The sequence below is a fragment of the Aotus nancymaae genome, unplaced genomic scaffold (genome assembly GCF_030222135.1).
Source record: "Aotus nancymaae isolate 86718 unplaced genomic scaffold, 86718_ANA_hifiasm-v0.15.2.pri h1tg000016l, whole genome shotgun sequence".
NCBI classification, from domain to species: domain Eukaryota; kingdom Metazoa; phylum Chordata; class Mammalia; order Primates; family Aotidae; genus Aotus; species Aotus nancymaae.
This window is the reverse complement of record NW_026988428.1, coordinates 75,495,407-75,520,511: the sequence shown is the minus strand read 5'-3', so window position 1 is coordinate 75,520,511 and position 25,105 is coordinate 75,495,407. Positions and strand designations below refer to the sequence as shown.

The following is a 25,105-nucleotide window of genomic DNA, read 5'->3' as shown; positions in this document are numbered from 1 at the left end:
CTGAGCTCCAAGTGATTCACTGGCCTCAGCCTCCCAAAGTGCTGAGGCGTCAGCCACAGCACCTGGTGTAAAAGTTTATTTGTAAAGCACAGTCAGTCTGTGGGCTACAGTTTGCTCATCCCTGGACAAGGAGAAAACCTACTGCAAGTACCATACATTTCAGTATTCAAGGAAGACAAAGTCTATAATACATAAACATGGAATTTCTTCTCAGATTATGTTCAGATTTTTAAAGACATTTTATATTTTCATTCTTGTATTTTATGACAATTTTGGTTTTTGGTCTCAATCTGAGACCCCACTAGATTAGAGTTTTTGGTAATTGAAAGACTTTTTCAAAGTGTAAACATTTGTCAATTCACTGAACCAGGAATAAGGAGCATTTAGAAGTATTGAAAACCAGGAAAAGTTTAAAGAGTTCAGTTCAACTTTTTTGTAATCATGGAGTATTTTTTGCCTTCTTTCAAAAAAGAGTGAAATGACGTACAACAATATGGCTTAAAATAAATTTAAGTGTCAAAATGTAAGTATATGATGAATATAAAAACAAGTGTTGTTTTTGACCTCAAATCTGGCTGTGAGGCGACTCTAGGAAGATGGTTGTGGCCATGTCATAGTTTTCTCGTTTTTGTTTTCATATTTGTTTTTAACTAAAACTAGGTAGCAAATCCAAAAACATGGATAGAATTGACTATAACGTTAGACATTTGAAAGTACAACTAGATAAGAGCAAACCGCCAATGTTATCACCGTCTATGTAAGAGTAAGCAGAGAGACTTAATAGGGCGTCTCTTAAGATTTGAAAGCAGAGGAACGCCAAAATAGCCACAACTATGTGCTGGACAAGATGGTGGGTTATTTTAAGAACAGCAGCTGAAATGGAAGGGTGGGAGGGTTGCCCACTCCAATATTAGGCAAATGCAGTGTGACTATGGTAAAGACAGAAGAAGCTAGAGCAGTCTAGCCCCAATGAACTCTCAAAATGGAACTACTGAAATGAACCTGCCAGAATGCTCATTCAGGACAGAGCACCACACTGATTAAAACAAAACTGAATAGGTCAGAATAATCAAAGTTGAGCAGGTTAGGGGCAGTAGAATAGAGAACAGGAGGGGAAAGAAAGAAGGTTCAGATAAGGATGGGAAGGTCAATGGCTAGTAGATCTCAGAAAGCAAGTTACCAGGTTTTTGAACATTATGTGAAAACAACAGGAGGCATGAATTTTGTGACATTAGAAAAACTACCTTGAACTCTGCTTTATTTTAAAAGTTCAGGAACACTAATTTTACATAGACAAGAGAAACAGAAAAGTATCAAGGTGAAATCCCATTTAAAGTTATTATAAAGGAAAAAAGAAGGAGGAACAAAATAATGTCCATATAAACAAAAGCACCCCAGAAAAACATGACCACAGAACAGATCAGTCCTCTATTATAAAATGAGCTGGAGAAGGAGGAGGCTGCGAATCACTTATAAATGACATGGAAGCAGGACCCAAAGCCTAAATTCCAAGAAGGTGAACAAGTGCTGTGCTTTCATGAGCCTCTTTATGAAGCAAAATGTGTAAAGGTTGCCATAAAGGACAAACAAGTGAAATACTTTATATATTACAGTGGTTGGAATAAAAGTTGGGATTCATGGGATCCAGAGAGTAGAGTACTCAAATATGTGGACGCCCATTTGCAGAAACAGCGAGAACTTCAAAAAACCAATCAGGAGTAGTATGCAGAGGGGAAGATGAGAGAGCTGCCCCGAAAAAGAAGACATCTGGTCTGCAACAGAAAAAATGTTTGAATAAAAACAAAAAAGAACAAACAGAAAATACCTGGAAATGGAGATGGTGGCAGTAACAGTGAGATGCTTCAGTCTTCTTGGAAGAAAAGGGCCTGGGTAGATCCTACTCTTGAAAATGAGGACACATTCATGAACAGAGTTGAAGCTAAAGTAAGATTCCAGAAGAGCTGAAAATTACCAGACGAAAACAGCTCTTTTATCTTTCTGCCAAGAAGAATGTGGATTCTATTCTCCACGATTATGCAAATTACAAGAAATTTCCTGGAAACACAGATAATACGAGTATGCTATTAATGAAGTTGTGACAGGGATACAAGAATACTTCAATGTAATGTTGGGCACCCAGCTACTTGACAAGTTTGACAGACCACAGTATGCTGAAATTCTTGCAGATCACCCTGATGCACCCATGTCCCAGGTGTATGGATGCCACATCTACTGATGTATGAATTGGAGGAATGTTGGCCTATACACCTCTGGATGAGAATAGCCTTGTTTTGTTTTTGTTTTTGTCTTTGCTTTTTGAGACAGAGTCTCACTCTGTCGCCAATGCTGGAGTACAGTGGCGCGATCTTGGCTCACCGCAACCTCTGCCTCCCAGGTTCAAGCGATTCTCCTGCCTCAGCCTCCTGAGTAGCTGGGATTGCAGGCGTACGCCACCATACCCGGCTAATTTTTGTGTTTTTAGTAAAGACGGGGTTTCATCATGTTGGTTAGGCTGGTCTCGAACTCCTGACCTCGTGATGCGCCCACCTCGGCCTTCCAAAGTGCTGGGATTACAGGCATGAGCCACCGCCCCTGGCCAAGCCTTGTTTTATCATTGAATATCTTCACTTTCCTAAAGCACCTGGCAAAAAATTCTGCAGCCTTTTTTAGTGCTGAGCAATTATGAATGTCTCTTCCTGAGTACCATCAGAAAGCTGTGTGAGTGGCGCTCTCACTCACTTATGTTTGGATCTCTGTAAACACATTTTTGTTCTTAGTCTTTCTCTTGTTCTAATGATGTACTTTGAAGATGTTATTGTATGAAAATTGATGTTTCTTTTCTGTTTGATTTTAAACAGAGAAAAGGAGTAACAGCTCCTTTTTTCTTGTCTTACCTTTTTTTTTTTCATTTCAAAATTGTTGCCAGTGTATTCAACAGTGGACAACAGACAACAGAGGCACATGCTGTAGAGTATTTTATTGCCTAGTTGACAGAGCTGCTTTTGAATGCTGCTGGTTCTATTCCTTTGACCCCTACGTACTTTTATAATATGTGTTCATGCTATATGACAAAATGCTGTGATTCCTGTTGTCAAAGGTTCAGTTCAGTGTATAACTGAACACACTCATCCATTTGTGCTCCCTTTTTAGATAGTGCTTAAATAGCCTGTTCTTTGCAAGTCATCCATGTTGTTCCTTAGGTATTTTATCTTTGTTCAATTTGTCGAAGAATGGTGGCTTGTTGCATGGTTTTTATATTTGTGTCTAGTGCACATTTTGACATGACAGATGTAATACATTGTGTCGCTAGTTTTCTGGAAAAGTCAGTCTTTTAGGAATTGTTTTTCAGATCTCTAATAAATTTTTTCTTGAAATTTCAAATGAATAAATGAGTCAAAAGTCATTGAAAAAAACAATACTGCATGTGAAAGAACAACATAAGATTAGAAAAATTCAGAAATGACTCATGCCTGTAATCCCATAACTTTGGGAGGCTGAGGCAGGAGGATCAGCTGAGGTCAGGAGTTCGAGACCAGGCTGGCCAACATGGTGAAACCCCGTCTCTACTAAAAATACAAAAATTTGCTGGGTGTGGTGGTGCGCACCTGTAATCCTAGCTACTCAGGATGCTGAGGCAGTAGAATCACTTGAATCCGGGAGGTGGAGGTTGCAGTGAGCCAAGATGTACCATTGCACTCCAGTCTAGGCGACAAGAGCAAAACTCCATCTCAAAAAAAAAAAAAAATCAGAATTGTAATGATAGAACTCAAGAAAGAATTAAAAGAAAAATAATCACTTCAAAAGTGATTTTTTTTGAAAAGAAAACTAGAAGGGACACAAAGTTGAATAAACCAAAAGGCCTTTAAATAGAGGTTGAAAGGAGGAAAATATTTGAAGACCAAAAAGAAATACAGAAAGACAAAGATTTGAGAGAAAATGACAAATATTGAAGATAAGCAAAGAAGAAACAACATACAGATAATAAGACTCTAAAAAGAAAAGCAAGGGAGTAGAACAGCTATGAACAACTATAGGAAAAGTTTCTTAAAAGGAGATTTGTGACCGGGTACAATGTCTCATGTCTATAATCCCAGCACTTTGGGAGGCCGACGTGGGCAGATCACCTGAAGTTAGGAGTTTGAGACCAACCTGGCAAACATGGTGAAACCCTGTCTCTACTAAAAATACAATAATTAGCTAGGTGTGGTGGTAGGCGCCAATAATCCCAGCCACTCGGAAGGCTGGGGGAGGAGAATTGCTTGAATTCTGAGGAGGTGGCAGAATCTGTTCACTGCAACCTCTGCCTCTTTGCCTCTTGGGCTCAAGCTATCCTTCCACTTCAGTCTCCCAAGTAGCTGGGACTAGAGGTGCACACCACCATACCTGACTAATATTTTGTATTTTTAGTAGAGATGGGGTTTCACCATGTTGCCCAGCTGGTTTTGAAGTCTTGGACTCAAATGATCTGCCTGCCTCGGTCTGCCAAAGTGTTGGGATTACAGGTATGAGCTACCGTGCCTAGCTAGAAATTTAATTCTTACAGTAACTACATTGGTGTGGTTATAATTAATATTGTTATTCTGAGACTTTATATTGTTGTATCAAGTAAGTGAGTATTCGGACATGTTATATTGCTCCTGCATATGGTAGATTCTTAGTTTGCAAGAAAGGAAGTACAAATGTAATAATGTAGAGGTTAAGTAAAACTGATAATTTCATATTTTAATTGAAAGTTACTTACTAATATGTGCTTATTAGGTATTTTATCTTTCAAAAATGTATGTACCCAACTGTGTGTGTTTGTTTCCTGACTGTGAGCACTGAAGAGGATTAGATCAGAAATGCCCATTTGGGTACCAATTGAACATTTATAGTACTGTGTGCAGTGAACTTCTGTAGCACTCAGATTGTTGGGAAAACCATTTCACCTTAAAAGAAACCAATCCTTTCTGGCAAAATCGCTGATTCTAGGTTTTGGGCAAGAAATGTACATGATGAGCTGGAACATTGTCATACCAGATAGTAAGGAGGCTGTTAAAGACTATTTAGGGTCATTTCAGAGAGACTGGAGAAATAACTGCAGAATTCCCTCTGGCCAGAGATTGGTAGAAACCTGTGAAATGTGTTTAAATTCTTGAGTTCATAATGATATTTTAAAAAGGAATCAGTTACTCTTAGAGTAGAGCATGATGGGAACCAATTTATTACTTTGAATATTGATAAATACAAGAAAGAAGCAATTTATCCTGCTTTTCCTATATGATTGTACCCTGGTTAACAAAATAGTAGATATAGAAGAGCTATTTCAATTAAATGAAAAAGAAATAACAGAATTGCAATACCACCATTTTATAACTTTGGTGAACGAATGAATCTAGACGGTGAGCATCGATGGCTACTAATATCACAAGAAGAAAAAGAAACAGACATTATTTTCCTTCTGATGTAAGAACACGTTACCACCTACTATTTTGTCAAAGAGATCAATTCAACATGAGTCTGGTCAAGTCTATCAGCTGGCCATTTGTAGGAAATACAGAGGGCAGAGAAACATTGAACTTCACCATGAGAGTACATCAGCAGATCTGGACATATAAATGAAATATCTTAGATACTGCAACAGAGAGATTGTAAGGAAAAGACAGGCAGGAAAAGAGACTTGAACACTCTACCAAAAAAACCAAAAAACTTAGAACTAATCAACAAATTTGGTAAAGTTGCAGGATACAAAATCAACACAAAAAGTAGCATTTCTATACACAAACAACAAACTAGCTGAAAAAGAAATTAAGAAGCCTGTCTCATTTAAAACAACTACAAAAAATTAATAATATACCAAGGAATAAATTTAACCAAGGAGGTGAAAGACCTCTTCAGAGAAAACTACAAAACACTGATGAAAGAAGTGGAAGAAGATATGCACAATTGCAAAAACATTTCATGCTCATGAGTTGGAATAATTACTATTGTTAAATAATCATACTACCCAAAGCAACCTACAGATTCAGTGGAGTCCCTATCAAAATACCGATGACATTCTGCACGGAAATAGACAAAAAAAATTATGGGACCATAAAAGACCCTAAATAGCCAAAGCAATCCTAAACAAAAAAGAACAAAGCTGGAGGCGTCATGCTGACAACAGACTTCAGAATATACCACGAAGTTGTAGTAACCAAAACAGCATGGTACTGGTGTAAAAACGGAAACATAGATGAGTGGAACAGAATAGAAAACCCAGAAATTAATCCATGTATCTATAGCCAATTGATTTTTGACAAAAGTGCCAACCAAGAGCATAGATTGGGGAAAGAAGAGTTTTTTCAATAAATGATGCTGGGGAAACTGGATTTCCACATGTGGAAGAATGTAACTAGATACCCACCTCACAAAAATCAACTCAATGGATCAAAGACCTAAATGTAAGACTTGAAACTATAAAACTACTAGAGGAAACCTATAGGGGAAATGCTTCAGGACATTGGTATGAGAAAAGATTTTATGAATAAGAACTCAAAAATGCAGACAACAAAAGCCAAAACAAACAATCAGATGAATTATATCAAACTAAAAAGCAAAGGAAACAACAGAGTGAAAAGACAACCTACAGAATGAGAGAAAATATTTGCAAATTACTTATCTGACAGGGGATTAATATCCAGAATATACAAGGAAAGCAAACAGCTTAACCGCAAAAAAAACAAATGATTCAATTAAAAATGGGGAAATGATCTGAATAGACATTGTCGAAAGAAGGCATATAAATAAATGGCCACAAACATATGAAAAAATGCTCAACATCACAAATCATCCAGGAAATGCAAATTAAATTCACCGTGAAGTATCATCTCACCCCAGTTAGGATATGGCTATTACCAAAAAGACAAAAAATAGTACTGTCAAGAACACACAGAAAAGGAAACTCATACACTTTTGGTGGGAGAATAAACTAGTACAGCCACTATGGAGAATAGATGAAACTTCCTCAAAAAACTGCAAATAGAACTGCCATATGCTCCAGCAGTCCCACTACTGGGCATTTATCCAAAAGAAAGGAAATCAGTGTGTCAAGACATTTGCACCCCTATGTTTATTGCAGCCCTATTCACAATAGCCAAGTTGTGGGATCAGCCTAGGTGTCCAACAACATATGAATGGATAAAGAAAATGTGGGTATATATACACAATGGACTACTATTCAGCCATAAAAAGAATGAAATCCTGTCATTCCCGGTAATATGGATAGACCTGGAGAATATTATCTTAAGTGAAATAAGCCCAGGGACAGAAAATTAAACCAAGCATGTTCTCACTCATGTGGAAGCTAAATGTTGATCTTAACAAAAGTAAAGAGTAGAGGATGCTAGAGGCTGGAAATAGTAGGGGGAAGGAGGAGATAACAAGAGATTTGCTAAAAAATACAAAATTACAGTTAGAAAAAGTTTGAGTGTTCTGTACCACTGTAGGATGCCTGTAATTAACAGATAAAACATTATATATTTCAAAGAGGATGCTGAATGTTTCCAATGCAGAAATGTTAAATGTTTGAGATTATGGATATGCTGATTATCCTGATCTGATCACTGTACCTTATATGTATTGCAGCATCACTGTGTACCCCACAAATAATGTGTAGTTATTTATGTACCAGTTAAATTTTTTTTAAAAGAGAGACTTTAAAGGAAATAGCAAATGAAAATTATGCTTAAGACTAAACTATTTTTCTATGGATGCATACTTACAAAAAGCAATAAAACTGTAAAGGCAAGAAAGTGACTAATAGAAAGTCAGAATAATTGTTACTTCTGTGGAGAGGGAGGGATTAGGACAAGGTTTATGAAGGGCCTTTTGAAGTCATCTGGGTGAATTCATGGTTACAAGAGTGTTTGCCCTATAGTAACTCGTTAAGCTATATGTTTCTTTTCTCTGAATTGGCTTTATTTTATTATAAAAAGATTATAGTCTTGAGCATGATATTACCTGTAGGTTTTTTTTAATAAAGGGATTTTATCAGGTTGAGGAAGTTCCTTTCTATACCTAGTTCATGGACAGGTTTTACCATGAATAATTACTGGATTTTGTCCAGTGCTGCTTCTGCATCTATGGAAATGATTATACAGGTTTATTCTTTATTTTGTGAACATGATGAATTTCACTAATTGGTTTTCAGTTGTTAAATCAATCTTGCATTTCTGGGGTAAGTTCTACTTGGACATGGTTTATACCTCTTTGAAATGTTAGATTTGGTTCACCAATACTCTGTTGAGGATTTTTATGTCTGTAATAGTGAAGGATATTGATCCATCGTTTGTTTTTCTTGTGTTTATTTGGTTTTGAGATTAGCATAATGTCAGCCTCATAGAAAGAGTTGGGAGTTATTTCTTTTTCCTTTATTTTCTGGAAGAGTGTGTGAACAATTGATACAATTTTTCCTACAAATATTGGGTAGAATTCACCATCGAAGCCATCTGGGCATGGGGATTTCTTTTTGTGAAGATACTAAATTACACGTTCAATTTATTTATTTGTTGTAGAGCTCTTCAGATTTTCTGTTTATTCTTGAGTCAGTTTTAGTAGTTTGGGTTTTTTTCCCAGAAATATTTTTGTTTCATAAATTTGTCTAATTTGTTGGCATAAAGTTGTTAATGGTATCTCCTAATAATCCTTTTATTTAATTTCTGTAAGGCAGTGTTTCTCTTTCATTAATCATTTTATTCACAGGTTTCACAATGTATATCTTTTTTTCTTGGTCAGTCTAGCACTAAAGGGTTGTCAGTTTTATGGATCTTTTCAAAGAACAACCAGCTTTTGGTTTTATTGTTTTTTCCCCTTTATTGTTTTTCTGTTTTCTGTTTCATTGCCCTTTGTTTTTTCTTTTTTACCCTAATGTTTTTATTTTCTTCCTTATGCTTGCTTTGGATTTAGTTTGCTCTTCTTCCCATTTTTTAAGGTTAAATCTTAAATAATTGATTTGTGATCTCTCTCTAATATAGGCATTAGCATTCTATACAGTTTCGTATCTTGTATTTTCATTTTCTTTTAGCTCAAAATATTTAAAAACTTTTCTTGTGATTTCTTCCTTGACCCAGTGCCGATTTAGAAGAAACTGAAAAAGAATTTCAAAAATTCAGAATATAATTTGACTTCCCAAATTTTCTTCTTTTGATTTCTTGATGAATTTCATTATGGTTGGATAGTAGTATGTTTTGTATGTGTTCAGTCTTTTAAGATTAATTCCGTCTCCTAGCATGTGGTGTCCTGGAGAAAGTTCCACATGTACATGAAAAGATTGTGTATTCTGTTGTTAGATGGAATGTTCTATAGATGGTAGGTTAAGTTGGTTAATAATGTTCAAATTTTCTATATCCTTGATAATTTTCTATCTAGTTCTTCAGTAAGAATAGGGTGTTGAGCTCTCCAACTAACTATATTGTTGAACTGTCTGTTTTTCCCTTCGTTTCTGTCAGGTTTTGCCTCATTTGTTCCGGTGCTCTGTTTTTAGGTATCAATATTCTAATTGTATCTTTGTGATGACTCTTTCTCATAAAACCTACCTCTGTATCTCTAATTGCCATTTTATACTTAAAATCTATTTTGTCTGCTAGAGCTGTTCCAGCTCTCTTATGGTTACTGTTTACTGTAACCTTTTCTTTTCAGCCTATTTGTGTCTTTAAATGTAAAGTGTGTTTTTTTATAGACAGCATTTAGTATAATCTTTGTTTTACTCAATCTAACAGCCTTTGCCTTTTGATTGGTGGGTTTATTCTCATTGAATATAATTAATGATATGGTTAGGCTTATATCTGACTTTTCTGTTTTAAAATTTTCTTATGTCATCTTTGTTCCTTTGTCCTTTTGGATAATAGATATTTTCTGGTGTGTCATTTTGATTCCTTGGTTGATAATTTTAAACTATATTTTTGGGGTTTTAAAGGTAATTATTTTAGGAATTGCAACATGCTTTTTGTCAAAATCTACTTTGTGGTAACATTAATTATGTAAAGTACATAAACTAAGTATATCTCTATTCTCTCTTTTATCTTTTGTGTTATTATTGTCGTTTATATTACATTTCTATTATGTCTAATACAGGGTTATAAGTATTGCTTTATACAATCTTACATCTGTTATAAAGGTTAAAGGAAAAAGAAAATATTATTTATAAAGTCTTTTGTATTAACCTACATATTTGTTGTTTCTGGTATTCATTTTTTCCTGAGGGTTCAAGTTGCCATTTGGAGTTATTTCCTTGTTCCAGTGTAGTTCCCTTCTCTCCCTTGACCTTTGTCCTTCAAATATTTTATTTTTAAAAAATCTTTTTTTATTCTGTAATATTTCTTCCTTTTCACTATTTCTTTTTCTTTATGTATTATGTTTATTCATTCTTATATTATTTCTTAGATTTCATTTCTGAAATGATGTATTTTTTTTATTTCTCATTCTTTCATCAAGTTCTATCACCTCACTTCTGAGGTGTCTGATTCTAATTTGTGTTCTTCATTTATGACTAGTATCTTATTTTAAAGACTTTGGCTGTTTTGAAATGTTATCAATTTAATTTGTTCTAGTTCCATATCTTTCTGGCATACTTTTTTTTTTTTTTAATTGAGACAGAGTCTCTCCTTGTCAACCAGGCTGGAGTGGAATGGCATGATCTTGGCTTACTGCAACCTCTGCCTCCCTGGTTCAAGTGATTGTCCTGCCTCAGCCTCCGAGTAGCTGGGACTACAGGCGCACGCCACCTCATCCGGCTAATTTTTTGTATCTTTTGTAGAAACAGGGTTTTACCATGTTGGCCAGGTTGGTCTCGAATTTCTGACCTCGTGATCTGCTCTCCTCGGCCTCCCAAAGTACTGGGATTATAGGCATGAGCCACCGCGACTGGCCCTGGTATACTTTTATTGTCTGTAGGAATGTTACTCTTCACTTTATCCTCTTCTTATTTTTAATATAACTTGAATGGGATTTGACCTTAGTACTTTGTTTTCTTACTTTCAGGTGAAACCGTTTAGCTTGAACATACAAAAGCAGGCAGAGTTCATCATAAGTTTTACAGAACTCTCGTGTCTATGTGCATGTCTATGGCAGCTAGCTTTCTGGGATTTCCTTGCTCTCCCACTTTCCTTCTGCTTTTTCTGTACCTTATTTTTCCATTGTTTCTCCAATACCAGTCATGCACACTTTTCAGTCTGCTCCCAGTGATTTCTCTTCATTATGGGGCTTTGTCTGGAAGGGAGCCCAGGAAGGTCAATTTTGAGAGTTCACAATAGGTTAAAGCATAGTGCTAGATCTTTCAGTGCCTGACCGTGAATTCATTGTACTCATTTACTCTTGAAGTGGCCAGAGCCCATAGCTGGTTGCTGTTCTCAGGTTGGTTTACTGAGCTTCCCAGTGTTGTCTGTTTTGTGTGTTCTGTCCTGCAGATGTCCTATTGTTTCCTTCTCATATCCTGCAGAGGTGCCAATATCAGTCATATCTTAATGACTGTTGGAAGTTTTCTGTACAATTTGTATCCTGAGTTTTACCTAGCTTTGTTGTAAATGTTGTCTTTGGGGCTTGGGGTTCATTATGAAGGTGTTTTCTGTATTTATGTGCAGGATTTGTGGAGATTTTTCAAAAGCCTTGCCATCGCTGCTGACATTATCTTCTTAGATACTATTACAAACTCACTGTGGTGAAGGGAAGCTTCCTTCCAAGGTTAAGTTCAGATGTCAGAAGTTGTGACAGCAGTCATGTGGTTGATTAAAGAAAGATTTATTATTCACACAAGTGGGCGGTTCTGAGAGAGGGGCAGAAGATGACTATCTGGGAGGAGGTCCAGAAACAAAAAGTGAATGAGGGCATGCAGGTGTTTTATAAGGATAAGTCCAGTTGGTGCAGAGTTTAAAAGAACCACCTTGCAAAGTTCAAAGAATCTAAAAGAGCTACCAAGAGGTACTTAGGAGGTATTGGCAGGGGTGAGCTTTATCAGTAAGTTGCAGAATGTGACAGACATAGGCAGGCGATGATGTTCAGAGATTGCAAGCACTATATGAAAACATCAGTGAGGTTGCAGGGAGTCTTGGTTTCTTTCCTGTGGTTTCCAGTGTGGAGATTCACTTTTTAGTTCCTGTTATTGTTGTGACCTACTATTGAGGAACTGGGCTTGGAGCTTACCTGCCATTTTGGTTCTTAGCAGCCATGATCAACTCCTCCTTGAAGTAACTTGTATTTCCAGAAGGGGATCAGGAGGTAGGCTTACTTGGTAATCTCAGCTAGAGAGAAGAAAGTGGAAGACTATGTATGGTTATCTCTATTTTGAAGAACAAGTCATGAAACGACTCCTTGGTTGGACAAATCATTATATCACCCTTGCATGATAGTGTTCTTAGTTCTGCCTTTTGTTCAGCTCTGTTAATTACATATTTTCTTAAAAACATTTTGGCCGGGCGCGGTGGCTCAAGCCTGTAATCCCAGCACTTTGGGAGGCCGAGGCGGGTGGATCACGAGGTCGAGAGATCGAGACCATCCTGGTCAACATTGTGAAACCCCGTCTCTACTAATACAAAAAAATTAGCTGGGCACGGTGGCGCGTGCCTGTAATCCCAGCTACTCAGGAGGCTGAGGCAGGAGAATTGCCTGAACCCAGGAGGCGGAGGTTGCGGTGAGCCGAGATCGCGCCATTGCACTCCAGCCTGGGTAACAAGAGCGAGACTCCGTCTCAAAAAAAAAAAAAAAAAAAAAAAAACATTTTATCAAGCATCTACAGAGTGTTTAGTAAGTGTATCTAATTTGTGCACATACCATTGTGTGAGATCATCGGTATATAAATAAGCTAGAGTTCTACTCTCAAAAAAGGCTGTTATGGAGTTGTTGGATAGGTAAAGAGTTATAAAACAGTTTACTAACTATTACGAGAACATACAGAAACTTGGCTTGTGGTGGGAGGAAATTAAGAAAGGCTGTGAAAATAAAGTGACATTTAAATTTAATGTTAGGGCCAGGTGCGGTGACTCACACCTGAAATCCCAGCACTTTGGGAGGCCAAGGCAGGCAGATCACCTGAGGTCAGAGTTCAAGACTAGCCTGGCCAACATGGTAAAACCCCATCTCTACTGAAAATACAAAATACCTGGGTGTGGTGACACACGCCTATAATCTCAGCTAAGGCTGAGACAGGAGAATCCCTTGAACCAGGAGGCGGAAGTTATAGTGAGCCAGAATTGTGCCGCTGCATTCCAGCCAGGGAGACAAGAGCAAGACTCGGTCTCAAAAAAAAAAGTTAGTATAGTATTTACTGATCTTAATAAACCATTGATTTGAAGAACTTACTGATTTTAAAAACGACCACATGCAATGTTCACATTGCAAAATGTTACCCTTATATCAGAAATGTTGAAATATTGCCTGTCTTAAAATTGAGGAATCATTAATGAAAGTGTTAAGTACCAAGCATAGTGCCAAATGGCTTTTGCATATGTTATTTAATCTTCACAGTGACTCAGTGAGAATGAATTATGACCTTCCATTAACAGATGAAGAAATAAAACTTGCAGAATTGTTTCAGTAGTAAGTCTCAAGTGGGGATTTAAGCTCATCTCTGATTTCTAATTTTATGTCTTCAATTAATATATAAAATGAATATAGCTTTTGGGAATTTTACCTTTTCTATATGTTTATTTTCCTATTTAGTTCAGTAGAGTGAATTTTAACTTTTCATTTAATGATATACTAAGACCTGTTTTAAGGCTTTTTTCCCCTCGAGTTTTTCAAAGCAGTTTTTTAAGATAGTTGAAGTGCCAAGTAACTTAGTTTTAACTACTCTTTATTTTTCATTTGTGTTACTAGACTTTTTTGGCAGCTTCCTCAGTTCTCTTTCTGTGTCTTACCATTAATTTTAGAAGACTTTAGTGCGAAACATACAGGTCTGTTTAAAAGTGAATGTGAACTGTGCTGTCACCCTGTAAAGAATATAGTCTCTTTAGTAAACTTAATAAAACTGTCCATTTAAAAAGGGGAAGAAAGAACTTCAGGAGTAGGCATTGTGGCAGTTCTCTCTGGGAAATGAGAGAGAATAGTAGTCTTTTTACTCAGGGAAGAGAGGATTAAGGAAAATGAGAAAACTAGTGATATGGGTTGGCAGTGCAGGTATCTTGCCTGAATTTATAATCCTTTAGACTAAGACCGTTCCATGGGCAATCACAGATGCTAATTCTGCTTGCACATAAAAATGATCTTAATTGCTTTTGATTTAATATACTGGTAGTCTGTTAGAGAATAGAAATCATCAGTTAACTTCAAGGGCCTGAAAATTGAATCATCTTCCTTAAGACATATGATACTTTTAATTTCTCTTCAGTAGCTTATGTTTTCCTTTCCCCTTTCCCTTCATTTTTCTTTCCCTTCCTCCTCCTCTGCCCATCTCTGCCTCCTGGGTGGGCTATTGGAAAACTTGGATTTATGAAAAGATCAAAGCATGTATTTTCTTGAATATTAAATTTGACTCAAATCATGATTTGTTCATTATTCCAGAGCATTTGCTTATTCTGTAACTCTCTGATACTCTACAAAGTTCTGTGCCTTAGGTACTAACCAGACTGTCTACTTTTGCGTTTAAACAGTATGTATTGCTTGTGAAAATGTTGATTGTGCTTTATCTCCTGAACATATTCTGCCAGTGGCAGGACTTCTTTTTGGCTGCCTGAATATAGTGAAAAGCCAGCTAAGATGATTATTTGCTGGAGCTATACTGGGGTTTGCAGGGAGAGTGCTACCTGCATGCCATTTTGGCCTCATGTTTATGTTTCATTCTCAGTTATCAAAACCATAAGAAGTGATGGACAAAACGGGCTCAGATTCTTTGTTTCCTTCCATATCAAGACGAGAAACAACCTATTGCTGATATAAATCTACTTCAGTGCCAACTGTAACCCCTGTGATTTTTCTCATTACTTACCCTTCTCGGTCTGATGACATGAATTAAGTGAAAGGATGGAAGCTTTGAGTCCAGAGATGGTAGTTGAAGAGTGGGATTTGACAGCAGTGCAGACAATGAAAAAGCAGTGCTGTCTCTCTGCCGGGTATCTTGTACTGAACTTGAGCCTGCTGCCAAGTTAGGGGCCATTTCGATACTTGTTTGGGGTTTTTGGACACCTTAAAAAACACATATGAATTCATCATGTGAATTATTTTTTATAGGTGTATTTGACTTAAAGGTATGTGTTACTCAAGATTTGTATGTGTTAATGTGGACTAAGATCATTTTAGTGAGAGGTGACGTTATGATAGAAGAAGAAAATTTAGAAATAAGTTTGAATTTTTCTTTGTGTTAATAGGCAGGCAGTGGTTAAAGGTTCCCTTCCACATCCTTTTGCCTTGACGTTATTTGAGGACACATTGTACTGGACTGACTGGAACACACACTCCATTTTGGCTTGCAACAAGTATACTGGTGAGGGTCTGCATGAAATCCATTCTAACATCTTCTCTCCCATGGATATACATGTCTTCAGCCAACAGAGGCAGCCAAATGGTAAGTGATCCTTGATTTTTAAATTGCAATTTGGAACAGCTTTATAGGACTCTGATGTCTGGCTTTAGTGAGGATCAGGAGGAGGGAGGGCATATCCAAAGGTAGTTGGTGGGAACAAAAAAGAGTTAAAATCCCAGCACTTTGGGAGGCCAAAGCAGGCGGATCACATGAGGTCAGGAGTTTGAGGCAAGCCTGGCCAACATGGCAAAACCCTAACTCTACTAAAAAAGTTAGCAGGGTGTGGTGGTATGTACCTGTAGTCCCAGCTACTTGGGAGGGGAGGCTAAGGCAGGAGAATCACTTGAACCCAGGAAGTGGAGATTGCAGTGACTCGACATTGTGCCACTGCACTCCAACCTTGGCAACAGAGTGAGACTCTGTCTCAATAATAAAAGGAAAATGTAAAAATATAATTCAGATTAGACAATGGCCTAGACCATTTGTAGCCTCTCACTGCAGACCCCCTCAGCAGTTTTTTTGGGTCAGCAGTTACAAAGGTGGAGAGGGGAAAGATAATTTAAAAATTGAGATAGCTTATATGTTGGGCTTATACACAAATGAATTTCTTATTTCTATTATTTCTTTCAGTATGTGGTTGAGTGTGTTCATGTGACTGTGTTTAAAAAACAAACTCTTGGGCCAGGCGCAGTGGCTCACACCTGTAATCTCAGCACTTTGGGAGGCTGAGGCTGGTGGATCACTTGAGGTCAGGAGTTTTTTTTTTTTTTTTTGAGACGGAGTTTCGCTCTTGTTACCCAGGCTGGAGTGCAATGGCGCGATCTCGGCTCACTGCAACCTCCGCCTCCTGGGTTCAGGCAATTCTCCTGCCTCAGCCTCCTGAGTAGCTGGGATTACAGGCACGCGCCACCATGCCCAGCTAATTTTTTGTATTAGTAGAGACGGGGTTTCACCATGTTGACCAGGATGGTCTCGATCTCTTGACCTCGTGATCCACCCGCCTCGGCCTCCCAAAGTGCTGGGATTACAGGCGTGAGCCACCGCGCCCGGCCGAGGTCAGGAGTTTTAGACCAGCCTGCCCAACATGGTGCAACTTCGTCTTTATTAAATACCAAAAATATTAGCTGGGTGTGGTGGCACATGCTTGTAATCCCAGCTACTTGGGAGGCTGAGGCTGGAGAATTGTTTGAACCCAGGAGGCAAAGGTTGCAGTGAGCCAAGATCATGCCATTGCACTTGAGCCTGGGCAACAAGAATGAAATTCTGTCTCAGGGAAAAGAAAACCCTCTTCTTTTTAAATGAAAACTCTGTTAATCTAGAATTTATTTGAATATAAGTACCTCAGCTTGCTAAATAAAACACGTGCTTAAACTTTTCTGTGTAGCCCTCCCACCTTGTTTTCCTTAGTTTTGGTTCTATTTTTGGTCAGCCTTTACAATGACTTGGACTGTGACTGCTGACAGCTTGTAAGAGAGGACTGGAATTAGGTTTAAAAGGAATATGAGAATGTTAAGGGTTTGGCACTTGTGTGTAAATAAATGTCTGGCATGTGTCTGAGTGTATTTCAGATTTTATTCCATAGCCAAAAATAAAGAGTGTTTGTACCATGTGTTGCTTTATATTAGCTCTTTTCATTTAGGTGGAGATAATCAAATATTGAAAGTGTTATGTTGGAATCTGATGATCGTGAGCCCATAAAAATGTTTTTAAATGTATGTGTTACTGTTCTGTACAAAAGAAAACGTTCAGTCTCTCGTATGAATTTTTTTATTCTTCATAGCCCTCAAAAGAGAATTTTCCCTGTTTTTTGTTTGTTTTTTTGAGATGGAGTCTTGCTCTGTTGTGTGTTGATGAGATCACGGCTAACTGCAGCCTCAAACTTCCAGGCTCAAACGATCTTCCCACCTCAGCCTCCCAAGTAGCTGGGACTGTAGGCTTATGCTGCCACCACCATACCTGGCTAATTTTAGTTTTCTTTTTTTTTTTTTGAGATGGAGTTTCACTCTTGTTACCCAGGCTGGAGTGCAATGGTGCGATCTCGGCTCACTGCAACCTCCGCCTCCTGGGTTCAGGCAATTCTCCTGCCTCAGCCTCCTGAGTAGCTGGGATTACAGGCATATGCCACCATGCCTGTCTAATTTTTTGTATTTTTAGTAGAGGCGAGATTTCTCCATGTTGGTCAGGCTGGTGTTGATATCCTGACCTCAGGTGATCTGCCCACCTTGGCCTCCCAAATAGGCATGAGCCACTGCACCTGGCCTAATTTTGTACTTTTTATAGAAGCAGGATCTCGCCATGTTGCTCAGGCTGGTCTCAAGCTCCTGGACTCAAGTTACCCATCCACCTCACCCTCCCAAAGTGCTGGGATTATAGTCACAAGCCACCGTGCCTGGCCTCCTGTTTTTCTTTTTAAATGACACTGTTGGTCCTTTATGTTTTACTAATTTGAGAATTTACAGTTGTCTTTCATATTGATTACTTTTATCTTTCTTTCTTTTTTTTTTTTTTTTTTTTTTTGAGGCGGAGTTTCGCTCCTTACCCAGGCTGGAATGCAGTGGCGCGATCACGGCTCACCGCAACCTCCGCCTCCTGGGTTCAGGCAATTCTCCTGCCTCAGCTTCCTGAGTAGCTGGGATTACAGGCACGCGCCACCATGCCCAGCTAATTTTTTGTATTAGTAGAGACGGGGTTTCACCATGTTGACCAGAACGGTCTCGATCTCTTGACCTCGTGATCCACCCGTCTCGGCCTCCCAAAGTGCTGGGATTACAGGCTTGAGCCACCGCGCCCGGCCACTTTTATCTTTCATGTTCCATTGGTCTCCATCTTATGTTGATTTTTTTTCTATGAGTATTGTTTGGACAGGTCCCTTTTCATAATTTCTAAAGTTTGCTAATTAGTTTTCTCTGCTTTTTATTTCCCCACTTTTCTGCTTATCCCTTCTATGTTAACCTTCCCAAAGCATGACTTGTTAACATAATTACTTTTCTTGACTCTGGATGTCCTTCACCTCAGTCTGTTCCCATTCTTTGTTCTCATTCAGCTTTGGTTTCTATTAGTCAATAGAAACCTTAACCTGCAGTTATACTGTTGATCTTATTATCTTAACTCGTTTATAGCCCCCAAGGTTTTATTCAGATAGTTTTACCACACTTGAAATGTCCTCTTACCTATCCTTCCTATCCTTAAAGGCTCCTGTGCTATATCCTCCACAAAGTTCTTCAATTCTTTAAACCTCAGGGTTTTTTTTTTCCCATTTGACTCTATACTTGTTGTCTATAATGTGTAAAATAGCACTTTTTTTGATTTGTATTTGTTTTAGTTTTTCTTTTTTTGTTGTTGTTAATTTTGTTTAATGGACTAAATTATAACCTCTTTTAGGGCAGGGATCTCCTGCTTTACTTCTTTTATATTCTTCTTGGGATACAAAATACTTAGTAAATTTACACTGATTATTTCCTTTCCTTGCAGATGGTTTGGTAGTTAAGCACCTGAATGACATTTGGTAATAATTTTGGCTTATCACAGTTGTTCATGTTGTGGTTGTTAACCTTTGTGTACTTAGTAATCATTGGTATTAATCAGTGTGATTTATATTTGACAGCTACAAATCCATGTGCAATTGACAATGGTGGTTGTTCCCATTTGTGTTTGATGTCTCCAGTCAAGCCTTTTTATCAGTGTGCTTGCCCCACTGGGGTCAAACTCCTGGAGAATGGAAAAACTTGCAAAGATGGTAAGAAGATATTATCTAAAATGAAAAGTTTTAGAACTATTGGAATTCCTCATGATTTGTTTTTTCTATAATTGACTCTCTAGGTTATAGTGCTTTGGGAGACCAGTCACTTAATCTCACAATCTTCACACATGGTTATAGGAGTGTTTTGTTCTATGACATCATTTGAATGCTATCTTATACATTATTTTAGTGTTGTAAGTAACATTTTTGAAAAAAATTACATGCTCTATCTTTTCTATCAAATCTCATAGTCATCGATACCACAGTTGATAACTATGGAAATGAGTATTACTTCTCATAAAGAATATATTTTTAACAGGTAGCATTTATAAATAAAGAACATTTGTGAAAGGAAATATGTTTATTAAACTTTTAGGTACAAAGAATATGAGATACATTTTATAACATGATTTAAGGATATTTTAAATTGCTTTTTAGCAACAGAGATGCTTTGAGAAGAAGGAAAAAAATACATACTGTACTGTTTTAAACAACGTCTTTTTATACTGAAGAAACACACTTTGCCTCTTCTCCTTACTCTTAATTCCCTATAGAGAGAGGGCATGTTAGAGAAAGTATACTGATTTAGGACATTTCAAGGGACTTCTGGTTTGGAAGAACACCAGTTCTTCTGTTTTTCTTCTTAATGAGAATGTTATTCATTCTCACCCCTATGGATCACCATCTTGTTTTCTAGCAACCAGCAAGACCTGGTAAGAAAATTGTTATATTTAACCATGGCTTCTTTATCTAACCTGAAAAGCAGAAGCCTGTACTTTGGAGTGTGTTAGAGTCCCTGGCAAGGGGGCCAGGGAGTCAGAGAGATGGAATCGAGTCTGTGTACAGGATATCTGTTATGACTTGGCATTGATAAATTATCCTCATAGTAAAAGGTGAAGCTGGCTGACTCCTGTCAAATGGTTTCCATGGCAGACAACAATTTGGTTTCAGTTGAAAACAAAAGGTTTTTGTAATGTTGCTTTTTTCTTTAAAAATGTAGCCTGACTTTAAAACAGAGGATTTATTTTAGCAATAATGGTCTATCTACTCCCTCACAGCAGTGCAAGTGTACATGTTTAACCAGTTTTGAATTTCATATGTGCATTTGACATGTAATAGCCTTAAGTTTAACTGTTCTGTTTTGATCACCTTGCTCAAATTAACAGCTCTATGACTTCTTTGTGAAGTTCTGGGCTGGCGCCTTTTGGTTGTTAGCTGGGGCAGTGAATTGTGCAAAGTTATTCCTGCTTGGTTCCTGCTATCGCATTTGGGCTGTATTTTCTCCAAGTTGGAATTCGTTTATAATTAGCTCTAGAGTGAAAAAGCCGATATTGAAAGGCTTCACTCCTTTTCTCAGTTTTTTAACTTGTAATTCTAGATTGACACTTGAAGCTTATATACCAATATTTTGTTTTGGACTCATTCGTTTAGCTGGGAATCTTTTCTTGCTCTTTCAGCTGTCAGTTTGCTTACTGTCTTTTATTATAACAGCTTCTTATAGTTAGATAATTTTTTGCTGGTGGTTTACTTGAATATTTAAAATGAAAAAAGATTGAGCTCAATACCCTCATTTTCAGTTACGTGGTTTAATATTTGGGGCTTGGGCTTAAAACATTTCATAAATAAACCTAATTTAAAATTCAGTGCTTTATTGTTTTAATACTATTAGTAAGTATTAATGTTTCTTGAGTGCTTACATGTTCAGTACCTTCCTGAGTTATGTATTTATCTCCTTTAATCCTTACAGCAACCTTTTGAGGTATAGATGAGAAAACTAAGCCTAGAGGGATTAGATATTTTCCCAAAGTTTGTGTAGCCACTTGAATCAGATTATATTGGATCTACAACTCTTACTGTTAACCACTGTGTTACGTTTATCTAGTTTCTTCCCTCCATTGCTGCTGTTTACTTCTCCATAGCTTGCTTTGTCCTCAATTTTGTGAGGTATTGCCTTGTATTTCTCTTTGTTAAGACAGCTTTATTGAGATGTAACTTACATACCATATAAAATCCATCCATTTTTTTAAGTGTAAAATTCAGTGCTTTTTTAAAGTAAATTTACAGACTTAATGCAGTTATCACCACAATCCAATTTTAGAACATTCCTATCAACCACAAAGATTCTTGTCCCAGATTTCTGTATCTTTTTTAAAAAAATGCTTCTTGAACAAAGACTCTGTATCCTACATCTCTTTCTCCTTTAGTACTCAGCTACTTAGTCATTACATAGTCATTATTCATTGTACTTTTAAATAGCTGGATTAATTCCAGAAGCTGTAGAATCATTGGAACCATAGAGTGTGACACAACTTGAAGACTCAGTTGTTAAACAGCTTGCCCTCAGAGTAGACTCTCCCTATTTCACTGTATTACCTTCCATTTCCACTCTAAAGAGAGCTCATATCCTTTTATGTTAACTTATATAATTAATATATATTTTATATTTATTTTTCAGTTGATTCTTTAGAGTGGGTAAATTTTATCTCTGGGTTTCAAAGTGTTTTTCAGTTCGCTTTGTTGTTCTAGGTGCCACTGAATTACTGCTTTTAGCTCGAAGAACAGACTTGAGACGCATTTCTTTGGATACACCAGATTTTACAGACATTGTTCTGCAGTTAGAAGACATCCGTCATGCCATTGCCATAGATTACGATCCTGTGGAAGGCTACATCTACTGGACTGATGATGAAGTGAGGGCCATACGCCGTTCATTCTTAGATGGATCTGGCAGTCAGTTTGTGGTCACTGCCCAAATTGCCCATCCTGATGGTGTTGCTGTGGACTGGATTGCACGAAATCTTTATTGGACAGACACTGGCACTGATCGAATAGAAGTGACAAGACTCAATGGGACCATGAGGAAGATCTTGATTTCAGAGGACTTAGAAGAACCCCGGGCTATTGTGTTAGATCCCATGGTTGGGTAAGAAGCTCTACTGATAGTAAATTCTGTGTGATTATTTCAGTTTTTCACAGGTTCCTAAAAACACTGACTAAAATAACATGACATATATATTGGTTTCTAATAAACAGGTGATTAGAATACAATCTCAAGTTTAAAAAAATTGCTAGGTTTTTGCCTCGGATGTTTTAGGTATTTTTTCTTTCTAAATTAAGTCCATGTTTGCTGACTTTGGGTGTTGTCTGCAGATTTTGCTCAGATTGCATCATTTTCATGAAAAATGTGGAAAGAAATTGTTTTCAGAACTCTTTCCCTTCCCCTGAAAGCTTCAATTCCATTTTAAGTATTTTCTAGTAAGAATATAGCTTACTTTATGTTTCCCTAAATATGTGAATGACTTGAATTCCAAAACTTTGTCAGGCCATGCAGCTTTACTCCTAGTTCGTTGTTGTTGTTGTTTGTTTGTTTCGTTTTGCCATGCCACCCTGACTATATAGTCTAGGGAAGTACAACTTCTTACATACTCAACAATTTTATCGTTACTGCGATATTCTGAGGACGAGCATAGTGACAAATTACACCTCAGTATATATCAGTGTCTTAGAGCCACTTAAACATCCAGGAGCCATAAGAATCACTTAGCACTGCAGGAAGAAATGGTTATTTTTATAATTCAGTTTGCCATCTGACTCATATTGCTGGGATAAGCCTTTTGTGCCAGAGGTGACAAGCCGTGAAGGAAGAGAGAAAGTTCATGGAAAAGGGCACAAAATGTTTAAAGAAAAACAGAAAAAAAGTAAAACTGGAATCTCATTATTGGGAGGCATTTTCAGGATTGGCTCTAGAACACGCTGTTTGATTTGAAAATTTCCTACAATCTTATATACTGCTGTGATAAATGTCTTAAACACACTCTTCATATTTTTTTTTCCTTTCTATGGCATTAACTGCTGATACCAGTGTAATAGGAGGAGTGGATCTCACCTTTAGAATATCTGAAAGTTATATTTTATTATCTATTTTTAGCTCATTTTTTGTATACTTCTATAGGTACATGTATTGGACTGACTGGGGAGAAATTCCGAAAATTGAGCGAGCAGCTCTGGATGGTTCTGACCGTGTAGTATTGGTTAACACTTCTCTTGGTTGGCCAAATGGTTTAGCCTTGGATTATGATGAAGGCAAAATATACTGGGGAGATGCCAAAACAGACAAAATTGAGGTTTGTTTTTTGCTTTTTCATTTTGAAGCCACTTTTTAATGGGTTTTGCATCAATAGTATAATAATTTGAGTACAGATATGCTTACTTCTTAACAGTTGTCTGGGGTGTCAAAGGTACCTTTTACAGAAATTTTACTCAACCGTCATGATTTTAGGGATAATATATTCTCTTCCACATAATCCTAGGATAGAGAGAGATGTATGTATGAGAAACAGTTGTTGATCAGTTTCTAGTCTTAAAGTTTATGTAAATGATTTTCCTCATTTTGGGTAAAGCCACTGCCTGAATTTCCTAGGGGAAATTTCTACAAACCAAAATTATGTAAGATCTATACTGGAAGAATTGGCTGTCCTAAGTTAGGAAAACAAAGCCCATATGTGTATGTATCTTGTTGCAGTTACTGGTGTTGGGGCAGATGGTAGAATATATTAAATATTATGATGGTTACATGCAAACAATTTTAAAATTGATTTATGGGCTGTGTGGGAATAAGACTAATTAACCAAAGCTTGGGAAAAAGTATTTACCAAATGGTGGAAATTAATTTTGTGGCAATCAAAAAATTATGGCGAAAATAATCAGTGATGAGTATTTTATCACAATGTTTTGTTAGTGGCATATATCCCTGATATTGGTGTTAAGTTTAAAATTAACAACTTTGAATTAGACTTTGCTACAGATCTATGGATAACATAGATAAAACAGAATTAGGATCTCAATTTTCCTTTGGGGGAAACTTCTCATATAAGGATGGCTTTAAATGGCTCTTCAGAGAGACATTGTATACATCTAATGGACAGAAAATTTAGACTCTAGAACAGTTGTTTTAGAAAGGTAATTCTGTAGAGTGCCCAGGACTCTGAGGGGATTAATGATTTAAAGAGCCTTGCTTCCAAAATGGAAACTTGGAATAGAAGAAACCCATTAGTGTTCCACCAGCCTCAAATACTGAAAACAGCATCTGTTGTTGTTGCAGCTGGTTTTCATTAATAGAAAATTTTGCATAGACTCCATAAATTTTCTCCCTGTTAGTATTTCACTGCCTCCCACTCTTTTCAAATCCAAGTTGATGTTTGAGTCTTTTAACAGTTGGAGTGCAGTGCTAATGAGACAAAGGTTATGAGTTCACGTTTCAGACAGGCTTATAGCTTCATTTTGGTCTGCTTGCGTATGGATTGCCTACCTCATCCCATCTAGTTCACATCTGTGGATTATGAACCATACAGGAGTACATAGGTATGAATATGCTTAGGAAAACAGCTTAAAACCCGTATGTTTTAGAAGAATATCTGTAGCAAGAGAATTTACATAAAGGAATGCACTTGATTTATTATCACATAGGGTTTTTAAAATTCCATGTTTGGTTTTGGCCATCTTAGCCTGCTATAACTGACTGATTAGTCTGAAAATAAAATCATTTGTTTCTTATTGAGAAGATTTCAAATCTTATTTTCCCCACTTCAGGTAAAATACTTTAGATATGGAAATTTATTCAAAATCACAGACAGTTGCAGAAGGGATTCAGATAAAGACATTAGAATTTATGGAGGTTCTGAGTGACCGTCTTTAAGAATAAAAATTAATACCCTTTTATATATTACATATATATATATAAAACATTGACTAAATAGGATTTATTTTCATAGTTTGCAGTGAGTGCAGTAGATCTTGAAATTAGAATTTCTTCTAACCTCTTTGTTACATTTTCTTGAGCTATGCATACACACACACACACACACACACACACACACACACACACACACATGAACGTT

The 25,105-nt window shown here is 37.1% G+C and overlaps 1 protein-coding gene and 1 pseudogene across 5 annotated transcripts in view; both read left to right on the top strand.

Annotated features, from left to right (window-relative positions):
• The window catches only part of LRP6 (LDL receptor related protein 6), a 153,011-nt gene that overhangs the window by 64,414 nt on the left and 63,492 nt on the right, over positions 1–25,105 (top strand). For 4 of the 5 annotated variants that reach the window (XM_064377678.1, XM_064377675.1, XM_064377677.1 and 1 more), the window contains 4 exons: positions 15,315–15,511; positions 19,074–19,205; positions 21,735–22,131; positions 23,161–23,332. In XM_064377678.1, coding sequence (XP_064233748.1) covers positions 15,315–15,511; positions 19,074–19,205; positions 21,735–22,131; positions 23,161–23,332 — 898 coding nt within the window. Of the gene's footprint in view, positions 1–15,314; positions 15,512–18,940; positions 18,975–19,073; positions 19,206–21,734; positions 22,132–23,160; positions 23,333–25,105 lie in introns of those variants that run through there. The other variant, XM_064377679.1, reaches the window with a different exon arrangement.
• Positions 1,195–2,638, top strand: LOC135275435 (mortality factor 4-like protein 1; annotated as a pseudogene).